At 45.5% G+C, this 20,688-nt stretch overlaps 3 protein-coding genes across 18 annotated transcripts in view; 2 read left to right on the forward strand and 1 right to left on the reverse strand.

The window, feature by feature from the left end:
- rasal2 (RAS protein activator like 2) overlaps positions 1–12,556 on the forward strand; it is a 32,580-nt gene extending 20,024 nt beyond the window's left edge. The window contains exons 6-16 of the mRNA XM_070918151.1: positions 1–191; positions 540–684; positions 2,464–2,608; positions 3,742–3,981; positions 4,561–4,762; positions 6,086–6,285; positions 6,485–7,448; positions 7,548–7,694; positions 8,405–8,607; positions 9,132–9,219; positions 11,871–12,556. The exon at positions 1–191 is cut by the window's left edge and continues 364 nt beyond it. Coding sequence (XP_070774252.1) covers positions 1–191; positions 540–684; positions 2,464–2,608; positions 3,742–3,981; positions 4,561–4,762; positions 6,086–6,285; positions 6,485–7,448; positions 7,548–7,694; positions 8,405–8,607; positions 9,132–9,219; positions 11,871–12,038 — 2,693 coding nt within the window. The 3' untranslated portion in view covers positions 12,039–12,556. The remainder of the gene's footprint in view (positions 192–539; positions 685–2,463; positions 2,609–3,741; positions 3,982–4,560; positions 4,763–6,085; positions 6,286–6,484; positions 7,449–7,547; positions 7,695–8,404; positions 8,608–9,131; positions 9,220–11,870) is intronic.
- Positions 12,557–13,222: 666 nt separating this feature from the next.
- LOC139297089 (protein NCBP2AS2-like) lies at positions 13,223–13,749 on the forward strand. The gene has a single exon (XM_070919679.1). It carries the CDS (start codon positions 13,319–13,321, stop codon positions 13,640–13,642), a length of 324 nt encoding a protein of 107 aa, XP_070775780.1. The 5' UTR covers positions 13,223–13,318; the 3' UTR covers positions 13,643–13,749.
- A 1,955-nt stretch (positions 13,750–15,704) lies between these two features.
- Positions 15,705–20,688, reverse strand: part of LOC139296850 (discs large homolog 1-like protein) — a 96,148-nt gene continuing 91,164 nt past the window's right edge. For 15 of the 16 annotated variants that reach the window (XM_070919405.1, XM_070919400.1, XM_070919403.1 and 12 more), the window contains 7 exons: positions 20,193–20,234; positions 18,006–18,056; positions 17,717–17,818; positions 17,436–17,608; positions 16,835–16,944; positions 16,648–16,739; positions 15,705–15,938 (listed from right to left, as the gene is read on the reverse strand). In XM_070919405.1, the coding sequence (XP_070775506.1) occupies positions 15,832–15,938; positions 16,648–16,739; positions 16,835–16,944; positions 17,436–17,608; positions 17,717–17,818; positions 18,006–18,056; positions 20,193–20,234 (677 nt within the window). In that variant the 3' untranslated portion in view covers positions 15,705–15,831. The remainder of the gene's footprint in view (positions 15,939–16,647; positions 16,740–16,834; positions 16,945–17,435; positions 17,609–17,716; positions 17,819–18,005; positions 18,057–20,192; positions 20,235–20,688) is intronic. The other variant, XM_070919398.1, reaches the window with a different exon arrangement.

Consider the following 20,688-nt stretch of genomic DNA (forward strand, 5'->3'; position numbering starts at 1 on the left):
CGATCCGCATCAAGTCCCGCTTCCAGACCATCTCCATCCTGCCCATGGAGCAGTACAAGGAGTTCGCCGAGTTCGTCACCAACAACTACACCATGCTGTGCTCGGTGCTGGAGCCCGTCATCAGCGTCAAGAACAAGGAGGAGATGGCCTGCGCTCTGGTCCACATCCTGCAGAGCACCGGGAGGGCAAAGGTCAGATCTCGACAGCCAATCGAACGTCTGCTGGCTGAGGAACAGTTCAGCTCGTTTGCTTTCTTTCAGAGAGTCGGATGTTCAGATTGACACCACTCGACACGCTCAATGTGAAGCTACAGCCAGCAGCTGGTTAGCTTAGCATAAAGACCGTAGAGAGTCTGCTTCATATTAACCTCGACCTCCTCGTATTAAATAATCACCAGCTGAAGTAAATACGTGAAGCTGATTTAAAGTAGAACCATCGCTGCCTTGTTAACTTGCTGTATGTTTACTAAAGATTGTTGTGGTCAACGTCTGAAGGCCTGTCTGTCCACATGCTCATCATGTCCTCTTCCTCCTGTTCAGGACTTCCTGACAGACCTGGTGATGTCGGAGGTGGATCGCTGTGCCGATCACGACGTCCTGATCTTCAGGGAGAACACGCTGGCCACCAAAGCCATCGAGGAATATCTGAAGCTGGTGGGACAGAAATACCTGCACGACGCACTCGGTGAGTCTCCGCTCATACACACCTGAAAGCACTTTTTATTTATATAAAAGAAATAGCAGGTTTTTTTAAAAGTCTTTAAATTCTCGTTGATTTTCACTGAAACACACATTACAAAGTTAAGCAGGTCGAGAAATTTACAAGGAAATTATAAATGGCCTCAAAAACAAAACCCACTTTTTAAAACTTGATCAAATATTCATCTTTAAAACGTACGTAAAATACGAAGCAGCAACTCAGTGTCATGATGTTACACATGAACGTCCTCCTGTGACGACGCTCCTTTATTATAACAAGTGGCTTGGTCCTTATTATTACTACTATTAGCTGTTATTACCACTACTATTACTCTACATCTGTACGTGGAACTGTTGTGCTACTGTATGAAACAGAAAGTCATTTAACAGAATGAGTGACAGTTATCAATAAATCTGTAATTATCTTCAGAAGTTAACAGCTTTGATTTTCACTCTCACTCTTCACTGTCGACACTTTGTCAGCAGCATCACGTCGATCCTGAATTACGTTAAAAACATTTGAAAAAAATGTTTATGGACTGCTGAAATCTAAAAGTACATGATGTCTTAACTCTGCTGCGTCATCTTCATCCTCCTCCTCCTCCTCGCAGTGATTCTGCTCAGTTTGCATGTTCTAAAACATTTCAGAGATTCAATAAAAACCTAAAATAGTTCAGAAAGAGTGCTGAACGTGACAGAAGCAGAACTGTCACAGACCCATGAGACCTGCTGTCAACATCAGCTGAGTGGAGAGAAGCTAAAGGCTTCAAACCTCTGAAACTATTATTAGCAGATAACACAAATAATGAATATATTTAGAGTTCACATCTGAAAATAGACAATAAGAACGACTTCCTGCTGGGTAACATGAGTCCTGCAGGTTTCCTCAGTTCAGGCATTTTATTTTGACAGCATGTTATTATTGTACATGTTCAGCTGCTGCAATGTTTTCAGCTAATATTCACCAGCGATTCATGTCTCTGTGCCGCGTCCATCGTCCATCGTCCATCAGCCATCAGCCATCAGCCATCGTCCATCAGCCATCAGCCATCGTCCATCGTCCATCGTCCATCGTCCATCAGCCATCGTCCATCGTCCATCAGCCATCGTCCATCGTCCATCAGCCATCGTCCATCGTCCATCAGCCATCGTCCATCGTCCATCGTCCATCGTCCATCAGGGGTTCAGACTCGTTAAAGCTCCAGTTTCTCTGCTGACGGAGAGTCTGATCTGCTGCACCGATAACACTGTTTTTGTTGAGTTAGGTCTGACAGCTGTTTTTAACTAATTTTTGGGTGCGGAATCCAAAACTGATCTCAGTTTTTCTCTATCACGTCAAGTTTTTGAACTATAGGATCCCCGTGTTTATCGACGTATTCATCATAAAGAAAAACTACATGATATAATCAACTCAAGGCCTTCTTACCAGCTCGTTCCAGAGCTTTCGACCACGTCTTGATCAGCAGATGGAGTTGATTTAGTTCAATTTAAACTTAAACCATAAACTTTCATCTCTTCAACGGAAAGTTCTTGTCCACAAATCCCATTTGCCGATGAAGGCCAAGAAGGGCGGTTGAAAGGAAACAGAAGTGTGTCGTTATTTCAGAGGCTTGTTGAAGTGATAAACTCCGACTGACCGGCTGATGAAGACTTGATGAAGAATATTGTGATTGCTTAAAATGTCAGACCTGGCACTGTGATTGGTTCCACCGCTGAGTTTGTGTAAGTAACCGTTGAGTGTGTGTGTGTGTGTGTGTGTGACCAGGTGAGTTCATCAAGGCTCTGTACGAGTCGGATGAGAACTGCGAGGTGGATCCCAGTCGATGCCCCGGCGGCGATCTGGCCGAACACCAGAGTAACCTGAAGATGTGCTGCGAGCTGGCTTTCTGCAAGATCATCAACTCCTACTGGTACGACCGCAAGTTTGTCACATTTCACAACATGTTCACCTTCGACTGTACAACACGAGTCAAGATTCAACGTTTAATACATCAGAATTTGCTTTTAGTGAGCTCGCATAAAAGCCAGAAAGCACAGGAAGCAACATGAAGACAGAAGCTAAACAAACAAAATGACGTCTGAGTCTTCAGTTAGTAACTCCTTACAATAAAATAACAATATTTATTTAATCCCAGTGAACTCTCGTCTGCTAACGGTTATTTCTTTCCATCTTTGACACTTAAATATTATGAAAGAGACGGACTCTGCCACCTACTGCCAGAGAGAGGAACTACAGGACGGAGCTGTGGTTTGATCCCTGCAGGGAATTTTACTTCATAATGACATCAGTGGGATATTTAATGGGATTTTAGGGGATAATTAAACCATGAATTCATGCAACATATTAATATATTTTATAAAAAGGCAAAAAATTGATGAATTTGCTTAAGAGCCATCCCTTAATTTATCCCTTAAGAGTCCCTTAATGTTTTTAATTAAGGTGAAAATTAAGGGAAAATGCTGTTTAGTCAGTGCTTGACCCCTTCAAAAGGCCTTAATATATTCCAATCCGTTAATGTCTCCATTCGTTTGTCTTAAATATGTGTGAATAATCTGTTTTTAAAACCTGAACATCTCTTCAAATCCAAACGCAAACCCTGAACCTGAATAACACCTTAGCTCCATCATTCATGGATTTGTCAAATACTTCACATTCATGTGGAAATTAAGGGAAATGAAGTCATGAAGCCCTTAAAATCTACTTAATTTGATAATTAAGGGCTTTTCAAATGAAGGCGTGTTTAAGGGGTTAATGGACAAATGAAGGATGTTTGTAGGTAAATGAAGGATTACTTCAAATCTGTTCAGACTTGAGGCCTTGTTTTATTTTATATTTCCATGTGTGTGAGACACATTTTAAAAAGTGTCCCCATGTTTTGTTTTGAGGCCTGAGAGCTTTGATTGTCTGACATGAACAGAATGACATGATTCAGTTCCTTCAGCCGTGTTGAAGGCTTTAGAAGTCATTCCGTGTCCTCTGAAGCAGCAGAAACCTGATCCTTCCTCCCAGCAGCGGTCGCTGACATCCTTCCTGTCTCTGCAGCGTGTTTCCTCGGGAGCTGAAGGAAGTGTTTGCGTCGTGGAAGCAGCAGTGCGTCGCTCGCGGCCACCAGCAGGACATCAGCAAGCGTCTGATCAGCGCCTCGCTGTTCCTGCGCTTCCTCTGCCCCGCCATCATGTCGCCGTCGCTCTTCAACCTGATGCAGGAATATCCAGACGACCGGACGTCCAGAACGCTCACACTCATCGCTAAAGTCATCCAGAACCTCGCCAACTTCACCAAGTGAGTATCTGCAGGTCCACAGAAGAAACTTCGAGAAGGGGCGCTGGATACTGGAGGGAGTCCCCCCCCCTCCATCAGTCCCAGTCCACAATGCAGTGCAGATTTAGATCATCAGATGGCTTCTACAGAAGGACATTGTCAGTGTCCAGTGGGAGTAAAGTGTCTTCAGTCAGTCATGAGCCAGAAATATAGCTTTGGGTCCTGGGTTTGGTTTTTGCAGTACCAGTCCAGTTTAGTTTGGGTCTTAAAGGTCTTAAATGGTAAATGATCTCACTTATACAGCTTTTCAACCTTCACGGTTCCCAAAGCGCTTTTCAGCCGAGTCTCACTCACACATTCACACACCGATGGCGACCGAGCTGCCATGCGAGGTGCTGGTCTCCACCGGGAGCAGCTGAGGGTTCAGGCGGGGTTCAGGTCTCTGTGTTACATGTTTGTGCAATAAAATAAAATGTTAAAGGATGAAACAACGGATACTTTTGTGCAGCTCTTATTTTTCCTTCTTTTGTTTTGAAGAAAATGAAACTGAGTAACAGAAAGAAACGTCTGAATTTGAAGATTTCCGTGTCTCGTCTTCAGGTTTGGAAACAAAGAGGAGTACATGGCCTTTATGAACGACTTCCTGGAGCACGAGTGGGCGGGGATGATGCGTTTCCTGTCGGAGATCTCCAACCAGGAGACTCTGTCCAACACGCCGGGCTTCGAGGGTTACATCGACCTCGGCCGCGAGCTGTCCGTCCTGCACGCTCTGCTGTGGGAGGTCGTCTCTCAGCTGGACAAGGTACCGACATCAACACACCAGCACTGAGTGTGTGTGTGTGTGTGTGTGTGTGTGTGTGTGTGTGTGTGTGTGTGTAGTGATACAGCCCATCATTGACTCACACTGGAGCTTTTACAGTTTCTTAGTTTTATTAAAGTCGAACTAAAAGCCGCTCGGAGGACCGACTGCAGGCAGAGAAGACGCCTCCTGTGTGGAGAGACATTAGTCTAAATATAAGTGTGAGAAGTCTTGAGTTTTCCAGAAGCCCTTAAACGCAACATTTGTGTATCAGAGTCTTAAAACTCAATAAACAAATGGTCACATTCAACATCTGTGAATAAAAGAACTTGAAGTTGTTGGAAAGAAATATCTAAAATATGAAATGAATGAATATACAGATACTGCTCTTATATGTAAGTTGGGGTGTATTTATTCGGAGTTTGATGCTTGTTCAGATTGTCAGCATCATAAATTACTCACACACATTTGTAAATCACTGATATTGAGCCTCACCTGTCCACCCTGGTTGTATCATCAGTTAACTACATACAGAACAAAATACTACATAATAATATGTACAACAGTCATTATACAATAAAAATACACATTTAAATATGAAACCTTTTCCACATGTCTGTGATTGTTAGCAGCTAGTGTTAAATATTACAGCCACACTATAATCTGCTTTTTACCAGTTTCACTGAGTCTTTCAGTTTCCTTTATCAGCCTCAAGCAGGCGGATTTCATTTATTTTCCCAGAATAAATATAGTTTTATTTTTATAGTCACGGCGGTAAAAGGTGAGACAGACGCTGATCTCACCTGCTGGATCACTTACTGACCGTCTCGGAGTTATTGATCAGCCATCAGCGACTGTGTGTGTAAACATTTGATGATGTAACCTGAATGAACATCAGGAGCAGAGGTCACTTCAGTTCATTTAACCACATTAATGCTGCGTGGCTGAACTTCACAGCATGGCCTGAACCCCCCCCCACCTCCACCTCCACCCCCACCTCCCCCCGGCTGTGCTGTGTCTCACCTGTCTCACCTGTCGGAGCTCAGTCTCAGCATGTCTCTGCTGTGTTTGATGTGGTTCTGTTCAGTAGACGCATGTTGTTCTAGTTGGTTTGATTTTTGTTTCCATTAAGTTTCCCTCATGTTTTTTTTCCTCTTCCTCCTCCTCCTCCTCCTCCTCCTGTTCACTTCCTGTCTGGCCGACTCTCTCTGTTGCCACCATTTTGGTTTCGCTCTCCCACCACCACTGCATCCTGGTGCTTCCATCAAACCATCCACACACACACACACACACACACACACACACACACACACACGGCGACCCCAGGGTGAAAATTCCTTCCTGCAGGCCACCGTAGCGAAGCTGGGCCCGCTGCCGAGGATTCTGGGAGACATCTCTCGCTGTCTGGCCGCTCCCACGCCCGTCCAGCAGCAGCTGCGACGCTTCCAGGACCACAACTCCGCCCACAACATCAGCGGCAGCCTGTCGTCAGGGTTACAGCGAATCTTTGAGGACCCCGCCGACAGGTAACCAATCAGCTGACGGATACGACACAGAGCCGCGGGAGGTCAGAGTAAAGGTCACTGTAGCTTCAAACAGGATGTGATGTCGCGGCTCTGGTGTGATCAGTATTGATCAGAGCGAGCACAAACAGTAATATTAATATTATTATTAATATTATTCTGAACATGACTCTCGTGTTGGTGTCACTTCCTGCAGCCACAGTGACGTCCGCAGCCTGCAGTCTCCGGTCGCTGAGCTGATGGAGGGTTACGTTCGAGGTCAGCGCCCCCCGCTGGCTCAGCAGCATCCCTCCCCCCACGCCAGCTTCTCAGACCAGGAGGAGCGAGACACCCTGCTGCCCAACGGTCGCAGCATCTCTCTGGTGGACCTGCAGGAGGCCCAGAGCCTGCACGGCCCGCCGCCGCACCACGAGGCCCCGCCCCGTCTCAGCAGGGTGGGCTCCCAGGCCTCCATCGGACACGCCCCGCCCCCGCTCAACTACCCCCACTCCAACCCTCTCACCCCCCAGCCGGGACCGCACCAGCTCAAAGCCTCGCCCAGAGACGGTCAGCCGCAGAGCGCGCCGCAGGTGAGGCGTCCGCTGCACCCGTCGCTCAGCCAGCAGCGCAGCCTGCAGCCGCTGTCCTTCCAGAACCCCGTCTACCACCTGAGTAACCCCGCCCACAGCCTGTCCACGCGCTCCGCCCACTCGCTGCGGCAGGACTCCAGCTCCGAGAACCTGAGCACCGAGAGCTCCCACAACAGCCACAGTAACTCAGACGACTTCGGCAGCCAGGTGGGGGTCAAAGGTCGCGTGCCGTCCAACAGCAGCCTGGACGAGTTGGGCAGCAGGCGGAGCACGCAGAGCGAGGAGTGTTCGACGCCGCGCCGCCACGCGCCACCCGACCTCCCGCCGGGCGCCGCCACAGCGGTCGCCATCCCCCGTCAGAGCACGACGGCGGGCACCGCCCACATCGTGAAGGTGGAGCAGCAGAGCAGGGGAGGGGGCGGAGCCAGGACGCCGCGCTCCCTCCCTCACAGCGCCTCACTACGCAGCAGCAGCAGCGCCAACACGGAGCCCGCGCCCGCCGCCGGCGTCCCCCACCGCAGTCCGGTCCAACAGTCCACCTGCTCTGTGGAGAACGCGGCTCCGCCCCCGAGGAGCGCCACCAAGCAGCCGCCGCAGGTAATGCAGAAATAGCCGCGGCAGCTTCTCCTCGTTCCGTCGCTCCACAGTTTGACTTTCAGATTATGATACGATATGATGTCACTGGTTTGCCCTCAGGTGGCGTCTCCGGTGGAGGCGGTGGCGGGGGCCATGTCTCCGGTGGAGAGGACGGCGGCCTGGGTGCTCAACAACGGCCAATACGAGGAGAAGGAGGAGGAGGGAGGAGCAGAGAGGAGCAGAGAGGAGAGCAGGAACACTGAGAAGGTACCGAGCACACACACCTGGACAGATGTGTCCAGGCCTGGTGGGTCTGTACACACCTGGACAGATGTGTCCAGGCCTGGTGGGTCTGTACACACCTGGACAGATGTGTACAGACCTGGACAGATGTGTACAGACCTGGACAGATGTGTCCAGGCCTGGTGGGTCTGTACACACCTGTCCAGGTGTGTCCAGGCCTGGTGGGTCTGGACACACCTGGACAGATGTGTCCAGGCCTGGTGGGTCTGTCTGCGTGACCACACCGTTTCATTATATTGTTGGGATGTGAAACCAGAGCTGAGATGATCCACAGCTCACTGACAGGAAGTTCAGTGCAGGTTTGAGTCTGAGTTATTTCTAGGTTGGATGTGCGGTTGTAGTAATCCAGGTGTAGATCGTCCTGCCTGAAGCTAAACTAATAAACAGCCAGTCAGCAGGCTGTACACGCCCACTCAAGACGTCCAATCAGACGTTTTACCTGAAAACACCTGTGGAGGGAGAGTGGGGGGGGGGCATAACAAACATAACATGAAGAGATGATGAGCGATTTGAATTTGCTATAAAACTGATTCTGCAGGTAAAACAAATCGTTCTGTGTTCTGATGTTAGAAGTGCTCCTGGATCATGATGGTGTTTCTAAATAGCTCAACGTATTCTGAACATGCGACACGTAGTGACTCTGTAAACCTGACCCCGTCCTCCTGCACCGTCAGTACGAGCTGGAGATCTCGCGGCTGAAGGAGCGTCTGCGGGTGTCCGGGCGGCGTCTGGAGGAGTACGAGCGGCGGCTGCTGGCTCAGGAGCAGCAGATGCAGAAGCTGCTGCTGGAGTACAAACATCGTCTGGAGGACAGCGAGGAGAGACTGAGGAGGCAGCAGGAGGAGAAGGACAGCCAGATGAAGAGCATCATCTGCAGGTACGGACAAACTCCACCCCTCTGGGCCGCACGGGGCAGGAAACTGAACGCACACCGAATACTACTGCTGTACTGCTGCCGGTACTGTCAGTACTGCTGAGTGATGTAATGATGATGTAATGATGACAGCTGAGGTCACAGTGACATTTTTGACATTTCGGAAACTTTCCGATGAAAACGCGCAAATATTTTATTCATTTTTCATCTTATTTTTTGGGTTTCGTTTCTTTCCTTTTTTAATTTCTATATTTTTAAAAATAAAAATAGATAAAATGCTTTGTTGACACATATTTGGCACATAACGAGAGATGACTGGACCTCACTGGATCTTTAAGATGAACAGGAACCTGTGGAAGTGGAACCGTCTGGACCTTTAACCACAAACGACTCAATGAGAGGAGGACGTGTGATCAGTATTTACCTCTGGCGTGTGTGTGTGTGTGTGTGTGTGTGTGTGTGTGTGTGTGTGTGTGTGTGTGTGTGTGTGTGTGTGTGTGTGTGTGTGTGTGTGTGTGTGTGTGCAGGCTGATGGCGGTGGAGGAGGAGTTGAAGCGGGACCACGCAGAGATGCAGGCGGTGATTGAAGCCAAACAGAAGATCATTGATGCTCAGGTACAGACTGACAGCAGCAACACTGATCTCAGAGCAGCACACCTGTATTTACATCCACACAGGAGCAGCTCTGAATACCAGCTGTTTGTTTTAGAGCACATCTTCTCTCAAACATTAGATGAGCCGATGTGGTTTTCTGTACGGCAGCAGGCAGCTCCGTCCACAGCTGCCTCAGAAACAAATAAAGTTTTGTGAAACTTGTAGAAACAGTTTGAACTCTTGATGTCGTCAGAGAGGAACCGGCAGCCGTCTGTGAGCTTCACTTTTAGTTCTTGTTCTCTGCCTCTCATCGACTCTCCACTGATTTCAGGTCAGTAACGGATGTCAAATAAACCAATCAGGCAAGTAGTGACTGTAGCCCCACCCCCCCACCCCCCTCACCCCCACCACGCTGTTTATAGAAAAACGCTGTCATCAAGGAGCGCCAACACACCTGAGCAGCCAATCACAGAGCAGATATGCAGAGCGGTTCAATAGTTTAGTGACCCTCTAAATCTGTGAAAACTCGAATGGACTTCTGTGAGATCAAACCTCCGAGTGAGCGATGATGTAACCTTCAGCCATGTTTATTACCCAGCATTCATGGCGTTGTTGTGACAACCAGCTTCAGCTGATATTAACGTGCTTTATTCTACGTTGTGTTTTTCTTTCTGCGTCTCAAACTTAGTTTAGAAAAGTTTAATATTCACTCAGGGTCCAGTTTATTAGGTACACCTCCTCATCGCATTCACTTTGTGTTGAACTGTGTTGTGTTTTTCTGTTACAGGATAAATAGTAGTGATAAAGTTTAATTTTAAATTAGGTTTTGTTACAGAATAATAATTTTGATAATAATAATAATTATGACTTGGCATAGATTTCTCTAAACGCAGTATTTTATTTTGGTAAGAAGATAAAAAGAAGCCCTTAAATGGAGCAGTTGAAGAAGAGACTCTGGTCTGGAGCTCATTTAGAGACGGAAGGTTTGAAACATGTATTGATTATATCTGTGATGATGTCATCAGCTGACAGATCTGATCAGGTGTTTTGGTGTGTTGCGCTTTGAGTTGGTTTTATTTATGTTTGGCTGCCACCCCCCACACGCCCCCTCCCCCCAAACCGGCACAGCTTCCTGTTCACGTTCTTCAAAATGAAATGAGGCGACAGCAGTTTAATCGGAGACGACCTCCCCGACTGCTCAGGTGTTTCTGGGCAGGTGAATCAGAACTCAAAGATTTAGACTCTGATTCCAGATCAGAGTTTAGCTTCAATCTCACGTCTTCTTTGGTTTCTTTTTGTTGCTTTCAGTTTTTGGGCTGTTTGTATTTTCGGCTGCTGCCCTCAAACTTTCTGTTTGTTTTCTGTCGTTGGGTCGAAGACGCATCACAACAACCTGTTCTGCTCCATTACAGACAGAACAACATGAAAGCCAACCCTGATGTCATGCTGCACCTTCAGTGCATTTCTTCATTGCAGTGAAAATAAATTGAGGGATGACTTTCATGCTGTTGGTCAATTTTAAGGGCTTTTCACCACTTAAATGATATCTATTTATCAGGTGTTCCACCTGTTATACTGTAAATATAAGTGGTTTTTAATCCATGTAGAAAACCTCTAAAAAGCTGTATTATATATATTATATTCCCTTAATGTTTCCATTAATGTGTCCCAATTTGGGTAAATTTATCTAAACATGAATAAACTAAAATCCCTTAACTTTGATATGTAATGTAATTAAATCCCTTAAAACTTATAAATGAAATAATTTGGTCAATTAGAGGATTGATCCTGTCTGGTTAATTCTAAGGGTTTTTTACCTGTTAGAAAACCCTTTAATATATTACAATCCAAATCAAGGTGTTCTTAAGGGTTTTAGTTTTTCAAAGTAAGAGCTCTCTGGCTGCTCAACACCTTGGAAACTTTATCTCCACTGCAGTTTAAAGGTTCTGCAGGTTTGTTGAGAAGGAATCTTTAGCACTATAAGACTGAATTCACCAATTAAATAATGTTTTAATTGAAGTTTTTTTACATGTTAAAGTTAATGATGAATAGTAATAAACTAATATATTAATCTGTAATGGATTATCTACAGAGTTTAATCCCTTAAATTGTGGAGATAATCCATTCAAAAACTTTTTATTTATACAGTTTTTACATCTTTACAATCCCTGAATTTATTACAGTCCATTAGTTTGACTCAGGCTGTTATATTAGTCTTTCAGAAAGCCCTTAATGTGTCACAATCTATTAATTCATCATTACTTTTAAACCCCTTAAACTAAACCAAAAACTTTAATAAACCTTAACTTTAATAACACCTTAAACTCATCATTCTTAGATATTTCAAATTAATGTGTAAATTAAGGGAGTAGTTATGAATCATTTAATTTTGGAATTTCAGTTTGTTAGGGTTTTTTAAAACTAAGATTAAAGGGTTCAGTTTCTCCATTTAAGGGACAAATTAAGGGTCTCTGGCTTCCCAACACTGATGTAGATGAATGTCTTCAGGGCAAATTAAGGGTTAATTAAAGAGATCTTAAGAGATAATTTTTTTTATTAATGAGATTCTGCGATGTGTTTTAACCCGACAGTCAGATCGTCACAAATTCTCGTTTTATTTTGTACCTCTCAGTCTGACTTCCTGCCCCCCCCCCCCGTCTCTGTCCAATCAGGAGAAGCGAATCGGCTCCCTGGACGCGGCGAACTCTCGGCTGATGGCGGCGCTGACGCAGGTGAAGGAGCGCTACAGCACCCCCAACCTCCGCAACGGCCTGTCACCCACCAACCCCACCAAACTGTCCATCACTGAGAACGGAGAGTTCAAGAACAGCAGCTGCTGATTGGCTGACCAGGACACGAGAGGCGGGGCTAAAACTCTCTGAGCCACCCAGCTGCAGCCCTGCGATCCGAGAGAGAATCTATAAATACGAGTGTAAATACTGAAGGTTTGATCTGTCCAGTGTACAGAGTGTGTGTGTGTGTGTGTGTGTGAGAGTGTGTGTGTGTGTGTGTGTGTGTGTGTGTGTGTGTGTGTGTGTGTGTGTGGCGTCACAGAAGCACAGTGAGGAAGAAACAAACCAAAAACAGAAACTAAACCGCACTCGAGTTTTCTAACCGACTTTTTTATCGTTTTTATTTGAATCTTCTGGTTTTTGTTTTATTTTATTTTTTTAGAGTGGAGCTTTTTCTTTTCTTCTTCTCTTCTTTTTTTACCTGATGAGTTGTTTTGGGCTTTAATTTATTCCTCCACGTCGCCCCCTTGTTGCTGATCTACTGAACAGACCCCTGTAGGGTCGGGGTCAAAGGTCACACACCTGTCTGCTGTCCACATGTTGAGAATAAAAGCTGCCTGAAAGTCTGAGCGTCGACTCCTTCCTGTCGTTTCCATGGAAACAAAGTCGGCACAACATCCGCCTCTGGTCAAAGAAACTATTCATTTAACGTTCAACAGTTTTAACACAATCTCCAGTGATGAAACATAAGTTACTGTAAAAGAAAAAAAAGCCAAAACCATTTTAATAATCAATTAATCACTTCAGTCATTTTTCAAGCAGAAACGTCAAATAGTCTCCAGCTTCTTAAATGTGACAAAACCTCATGAAAATCCTTTAATATCCTTGAATATATATATGTTATATGCAAATCGTGAGCTGTTCATATTATTTAGTAAATTATTTTTTAAGGGTTAAAAACCCCTTAATGTATTAGTCTATTAATGTGTCCATTCATTTAGTAGAATAAACCTATTAATACCTGAATATATATTATATATAACACTATAGTTAATTAAGGATCTATATTGCTACGGACCCTCTTGTGTTTGAATTGAACCCCCGGATTCAGACTGAGGTGTTCGCAGTGTTTTTATGGACATTAAGGATTAATAAAGGGGATTTAATAAAGGGGATTTAATAAAAGGGATTTTGGACAGGTGCTTTGAATTTCTCCGACTTTGATTTTAAAAGACACCACCGGAAGTCGCCTGTGGTTTTCTCCTGACTTCACACGCCAGGTGAGTTAAACACGGACACGTTGTTGTTGTGTGTTCGTCGGTGGTTGTCGGTATTTTCCGGTTGTTCTGTGGCCGATCGCTGTCCCGCAGGTGTGCCGTGACGTCACCATGGTCCTCAGGTACCTCCTGTCGGCTCTGATTAACAAAACTCAGGTTGTGGACAAACTGTCGGAGTCGTTTCCGGTCCGCGCCGCGGCTCGGCTCACCGCCCGGGCCGTCCTGAGGGCGCAGCAGGCCGGCAGGGACGCCGCGGGACAGGCGCTGAAATCCAGGACCCTCCGGCAGATCCGACAGGAGGCCGCGGAGGCTCCGGGGGGGCCGGGAGAGCTGAGCCGGAAGGCCCGGAGGATCCGAGACTCCCTGCTGCAGGACGTTAAGGACGGCGTTCAGGAAGCGACCCGGTCCCGACAGATCAAACCCAAGAGGAAATGATGATACATCCGCCACGAACCTTCAAAATAAGAGACTTACAGAGGGACAAACGGAGCTTCGAATGAAACAAAGTCAAAATATTTCATAATAAAAAAACATCTTCTGTGGCAACGTGTTTCTGTGTTTCACGACCATTAACAGTACTACTACTAATACTGTAGTAATATTGCAGTGTAATACTCCACTAAAAGTACAAATATTACAGTGTATTACTTCAGCCAAAGTAAAAGTATAAATACCACAGTAATACTTCAGCCCAAGTAAAAGTACAAATAATACAGTGTAATACTTCAGCCAAAGTAAAAGTATAAATACCACAGTAATACTTCATTCCAAGTAAAAATACAGATACTACAGTGTAATATTTGTAATAATTATTTGCTCTAAAGATCCAGATGTGCAGACGATCAGATTGAGTTTCTCTGCTGCTTCAACACCTGGAGGATCAAACGTCTGTACACTGCAGAAGAAGAAGAAGAAGAAGAGAGCACTGCACCACTTCCTGTTTTCTTGTTAAGTTTTTATTATGCTTAAAAAAGAAAATTAAAAGACAGAGGAGGTGGTGATCAAAGAAAAAGAAAAAAATATATATTCATATTCAAATATCTTTATACTTTTCTATTCATATGATTAACAATGCAAAGAAAATAACTCCCATAGTAGTAGTGCTTAAGTAAAGTTCAATATAGACTTTTATTATAACAAAATAGGCAGTTTACCGAGGGTTAGATATCTGTCAAAGTCTCATTGTACAATAATCTGCGGACACCTGGAGGCGGCAGCTCGTCTGCAGGTTCACGACTCGGGTCACGTGATCGACATCGTTTTCTTGGTAAGACACTGACGACGCTGACGGACGTCGGACGGGGTTCGAACTCGCGTCGTAGAGGGCGCCGCTCCGAACCACATGACCCCAAACACGCTGATGATCACAACATGTGAAATGTCTGAAAGTTTAAAATCAGCTGACGTGTAAAACATCTGGTCTCATCTGGACGCTCCGTCTTTAAAGAAAGGTTTCACCTGGAACGATGTTTTATTCTGAATTTATCTGTTAATTATGATTAAACTCATTTTCTTCTAATGATTAAGTGTTGAAATGATGTGTGATTCTTCATGAAGGCTTCTCATCTTTATTAATCCACAATTCTGACAAGAATAACAATATTACTTTTCTTGTAATCAGGATCGATTTCTCATGATTATTATTATTATCATTAGTGTTTTCTCGTGATAAGGAGGTTCCTCATTAAGCCATAATTATGAGGTAAATGTCTCTTGTTTTAGAGACTTCTTTAAAGACAGATGTGAGAAGATCCAGATGTTTTTACATTGTAGCTACAATAATCAATGCTGTGACCTCTGACCTCATTGAAGGGGGTCAAACTAAATATCTAAAATGTTCAGCAATAAAATCATAATTCGTTACGTGAAAACAACTTAAAAACACACAGACTTCAGTATGAAGCTCCACAGCGCCCCCCAGCAGCAGAGCAGGAACCCTGCAGAGCGTCCGGACGAACATCCCGCAGCAGCGAGCAGCAAGAACATCAAACTAAACGTGATTCAACTGGAGCGGAAAAGAAGAAAAGGTGACGAGATGAGCGCAGAACAGAAGAAAAGCTGTGACGTCAGACGCTGAGGTGAAGGGGCTGATGGGAAAGAAATGGGGTATTAAATGACATGCTGTTAAAGCTCAAACGTGCAAAGTTTTGCTTTTTGTGTCTCCGCCTTCCTCCGGACGGACAGACCCTGCCTGAGACTGAAACTCCGTCCGTCCGTCCACGCTCGCCTTACAAGACAAAAAAAGGGAGAAAAACCCACAAACAAAAAAAAAAAAAAAGATAAAATCTGCTTTGTACGTTTCTTCTGGCCACTTTCATGGACACATCTCCTCCTCCTCCTCCTCCTCCTCCTCCTCCCTTAAACATTAAGGAGCTGGACCGTGTGCTGATGTCATCATACTTCCTGTGTGCTTTACTCTGCTGGTCAGGAAACACAACAATGGCAAAAAACACAAAGTGAAACATCACTCTGGTCAGCCGGCATGTCGTGTCGTTGATCGGGGGGGTGGAGGGTGAGGAGGGGAGGGGGGCAAGGCTGCCGTCTGCAGGTCGACTTTTCTTTTCAAAATAAAACAAACTGAATCTAAAGAGAGGAGCGATGGAGCAGACGGAGCGTTCTGATCTTCATAACTTCTCCTTAGACTGAACCCAGATGAACGGACCCGACTGCTCCTCGATGATCTGCTTCACCTGATCGTAGATCTCCTCCAGAGTGTCGCCCTGAACGATGGCTGCAAGGGTCAGAAATAACAATACGTTTGAATAATGATGGAAAACTAAGAAAGGTCTGCTGATGCTCTGTTTCTCTTCCTGTTCAGACTCAAAGCAGCAGTGAATGTTCCTACCGACAGCTGATGTATTTTATTATTATTAATATTATTAATAGAACACATCACTGAGTCACACATGTTCCTTCATCACCATGAACACACACACTGTAGTTTATCTGGACTCAGTCTCACACACACCGTCCTGCTGCCACAAACACTCACTAGAGCTCCACATGTGGATTCACCCGCCACTGAAAATAGTCCCCAACAAATGCACTATTTCCTCCTGTTAGTTTCATAAACACATGATAGTAACATGATAGGAACCAATGGGCTGAGAGCTGAGAGCCACAGACAGGAAGTGAGACAGGACTGAGAGACGGACTGACAGGTTGATGGTTTGAGTTTGAACATGAGGGTTTTTTTAAGAACGACTTGAGAGTCTTTTTTGACTCACAGAAATGTATTTTAAATTCTAGCAGAGATCCCAACGTTCAAAAAGAAGACAAACACGTCCGTTTACATTTTGGGGTCTAATGTGTCGATAATGTGGAACATTTCCATCTGATTGAACTGTGCAGACAAGAGAAACATCTGTAGAACAACTGAAGTGTTTTGTTCTTTCAGGGGGAAACTGTGAAGAGTTAAAGGGAACGTCCGGCCGTCTCACCTGTGAAATGCTCGGTGAACTCCTGCTCCAGCTTGGTGGCTCTGTCGAAGGTTTTCCTGCCCTGCTCCTCCGTCAGACGCTTGTTCATCTCCCTGCAGGACCAAAGACCACACCGAGATCACAACACGTCATGACACCAAAGGAGAAACGAAAGGACCTCCTGCTGGTCGCTGTTTGTGAGACTCACATGATGTTCTCCACAGATTTGGGTTTGATGAAGATAGCGATGGGGTGAAGCTGAGCCAGCTGGAGTCTCTTGATGGCGTTCCCCGACACGTCCAGGATGCAGTGTTTACCCTGAAAACCACAGAAGAAGAACATGTTCATCTGAACACAGAGAACCTTCAGAGGTCTTGAAATGAGAAACTGAAACTGGCTGCACTGAAAGAAATGTGGTTCCAGCTCTTCATTATTTACTCAGATCAAATAGTTCCAGGTACTAAAGACACTAAGCCCAGAAGCTGAACTAGGAACTAGTAGCTTGTTTTCCCTGCAGGAACCTGGGAGCCATTTCAGGAACTCGAGAACCTTCCCTGTGTTCCCAGCAGAGGAACCAGGACTACATGTAGTTCCTGGGGATCCTGGTCAACTAGTGACACATTCCAATCTGACCAGAGACCTTTGTAGCATCTCATGTCCCTCCTCATGTTTCTGCATCTTCACTACAAATCATCTCATTAGACCCCCGAGGCAGGGATTTGTTAGTGGTCAGGAACCAAATGTAGTCCCTGATTTCTCTGGATGAGATGCAGGTTCCTGGGAACTAACTGGGGAGCGGGTCTTGGTACCTTCTCAGCCACCTCTCGGACCGACTGCACGCTGGTTCCATACAGGTGGTTGTTGTACTGTCCCGCCTCGATGAACCTGTGGTCCTGGATGTCCTTCTCCATCTGCTCTCTGGACACCACAAAGTGATAATCTCTGCCGTCCACCTCGTAGTCCCGCTTCGGCCGGGTGGTATCTGGGGGGGGGGGGGCATGTCTTTATTTGGACTACTGATATCTGAGAACGTGACCCAAAGTGGTCTAGTGATTACTTTAAATGGCTCCGTCTATCTGTGTGGACTCACGTGGGACGCAGGATCCGAATTTGTCGGGGAACTCAGAGATCAGGTCGTCGTTGATCCGATCCTTCATGGGGCCGAGGATGATGACGGGACGGGTGTAGTTTACTGTCGGAGAGGGCGGAAACAGGAAGCGATCAGTCTGAACTCTGACCTGAACAATCTGACTCATTCACTTCATTAAAAATCATTAATCATTAATCATTAATCATGAACAACACAGATGCAGTTCTAAAGTGTCAGAGGAGATAAATGGACGGAGGTGCAGTGAAGTGTTGAGGTCGGCTGCTCTCACCTTCCTGCTGACTGACGGGTTCATACGACAGAACATACTCCTCCTGCCCACCTACACACACAGGAACAACACAAGATGAGTGTTCAACACAGTCAGCAGCATTAACAGATTAGTTTAATGGAGGAGATCAGAGTGAAGGATGAAGGCCGAGAGGAGCAGACGTGAGATCAGAGGACGTGATGGAGTTTATCTGGAACAAGTTAGTTCCTGTTCCTGTTCTAGTTCATGATCTAGTTCCTGTTAATGTTCTAGTTCCCGTTCACTTTCCTGTTCTAGTTCCTGTTCCCGTTCTAGTTCCTGTTCTAGTTCCTGTTCACTTTCCCGTTCTAGTTCCTGTTCACTTTCCTGTTCCCGTTCTAGTTCCCGTTCTAGTTCCCGTTCTAGTTCCCGTTCTAGTTCCTGTTCATGTGTATGAATCCTGTTTGATTTAATGTACAAAATCAGTGTTTCTATGAACTAATGTTACTATCATACTGTGGCAGGTAAAGACAGACAGGCAGACAGACAGACAGAGAGACAGACAGAGAGACAGACAGACAGGCAGACAGGCAGACAGACAGACAGAGAGACAGACAGAGAGACAGACAGACAGGCAGACAGACAGAGAGACAGACAGAGACACAGAGAGACAGACAGAGAGACAGACAGACAGACAGACAGAGACACAGACAGGGAGACAGAGAGACAGACAGAGACACAGAGAGACAGACAGAGAGACAGATAGACAGACAGACAGAGACAGAGACGCAGAGAGAGAGAGACAGACAGACATACAGACAGACAGAGAGACAGACAGACAGACAGACAGACGAATTGTAGCTACATGTGGCTGACAGGGAGCTTGTTTAAATCCCCAGGAGGCCTCTGCAGTGTGCAAACACTTTGACCTGAGAGACTGCAACACTATACTTCATTTACTGATGGACATGAATTGATCTTGTATGGACTAAAAGATCAATAGTCATTATGAACCGCCACAAGTCAAGTTTCAAATGTAGTGAAACTTTCAAAGCTAATCAACAAAATAAAATGTGACCTGCTGCTTGTTTCTGTGTCAATATGAGTTCACTAGTTGATGGAGATGAACAGCTCGTGGAGCTAATAAACAGCTGGTGGCGCTAATAAACAGCTGGTGGAGCTGACAAACAGCTGGTGGAGCTGACAAACAGCTGGTGGAGCTGACAAACAGCTGGTGGAACTAATAAACAGCTGGTGGAGCTAATAAACAGCTGGTGGAGCTGACAAACAGCTGGTGGAGCTAATAAACAGCTGGTGGAGCTAATTCTCCAGTCGCTGCCATTAAACCACCACAGAAGAAGAGGACACGACGCGATGACGTCATTAAAAGAGCTCCAGTCAGAGCTCAGAAGATGGAGAACCACGTGGAGAACATGATGGAAACTTATATATATTTATTCAACCAGGTGAAGGTCTCACTGAGATTAAATTCTCAGCATCAACATAGTTACAACAATAAACACAAACAAACACAATCACAGTTATGATGCACTAACAGGTACAATCTTCTAAAATGACCACGAGTCCTTAAAATGGACTGGCAGTCCCTCGTGGTGATCAGCTCTGACATGTTCAGGTCCTTCTGTACATTATTACAGGAAGAGGGGCAGCGTTTTAAAAAGCTTTCACACAGAGTACTGCAGGAGCTCAGGCCACGCTGATTCATGAACGTACACAGATGACAAGGAACCAGAGCGATTGACACGAATAAGCCAAAGTCTGCAGACGCACAGAGAGGGTGTGACATCCACCATCCGACTGTCCACACAGATCGGATGCTTTCTGCTCTCAGCTTCATCTGCGGCAGCATTTACTCATTTACTGTCTGTTTCAAACTTATCAACTCTCTTTCTGGACTTTCAGAGTTCACAATGTTTTTCAGGTCAGTGTTTGAGGCCTGAGCAGAACTCTACTGTGTTGTTTTCTAATAAATAATATTCAACACACACACACACACACACACACTCAGAGTCCATGCAGCAGGCAGCAGCTGTAATGCAGCCTGGACAGACGTTAGCAGGGAGATAAACTGTGTGTGAGGTCATGCTGTCATCGGCCAATCAGCGGTTTGTGCTCATTGATGACATCAGTGAGGGAGTTAGCAGTTAGCAGTTAGCAGGTTCAGACTGATGGTTAGTGTCAGCGTCGACGGCAGAGTGTCACACTTACGGTAGCTACTTTCACTATCGCTGGCGTTAGAGGTCACATGTTCTGGAATCACAACAAAACACAGGACACACCGAGTCAGAAGGGAGCATCGCTTTCCCACAATGCTTTGCCCAGAGCCACGGTATAAAAACAGAGGAGGACCGAGGTGTCCAAAGTCCAACAGCAGCAGAAGAATCACAGTAACACAAATGTTCTCATTTTCAATTCAAACAGCAAACAGAAAAAAGCTTCAGGACAGACGGGACCAAACGTAATCCAAACACAATCCAAACCTTCCAAAACTGTTCCAGGACTTCAAACTAATGTAGTCACTGCATCATCATGTCCATGTCTAATATTCACATCCCACTGTGAGTCAAATCAAGTCATTCTCCATCACATCAACTCTTCAAAAGTGGAGCTGCGACGCTTCAGTCGACTGACAGGAAATAAATCAGCGACAACTTCAATAATCAATCAATAATTTCATTGAACTTTTTAAGCAAAAATGGCAATG

The sequence above is a fragment of the Enoplosus armatus genome, chromosome 14 (genome assembly GCF_043641665.1).
Source record: "Enoplosus armatus isolate fEnoArm2 chromosome 14, fEnoArm2.hap1, whole genome shotgun sequence".
Taxonomy (NCBI): domain Eukaryota; kingdom Metazoa; phylum Chordata; class Actinopteri; order Centrarchiformes; family Enoplosidae; genus Enoplosus; species Enoplosus armatus.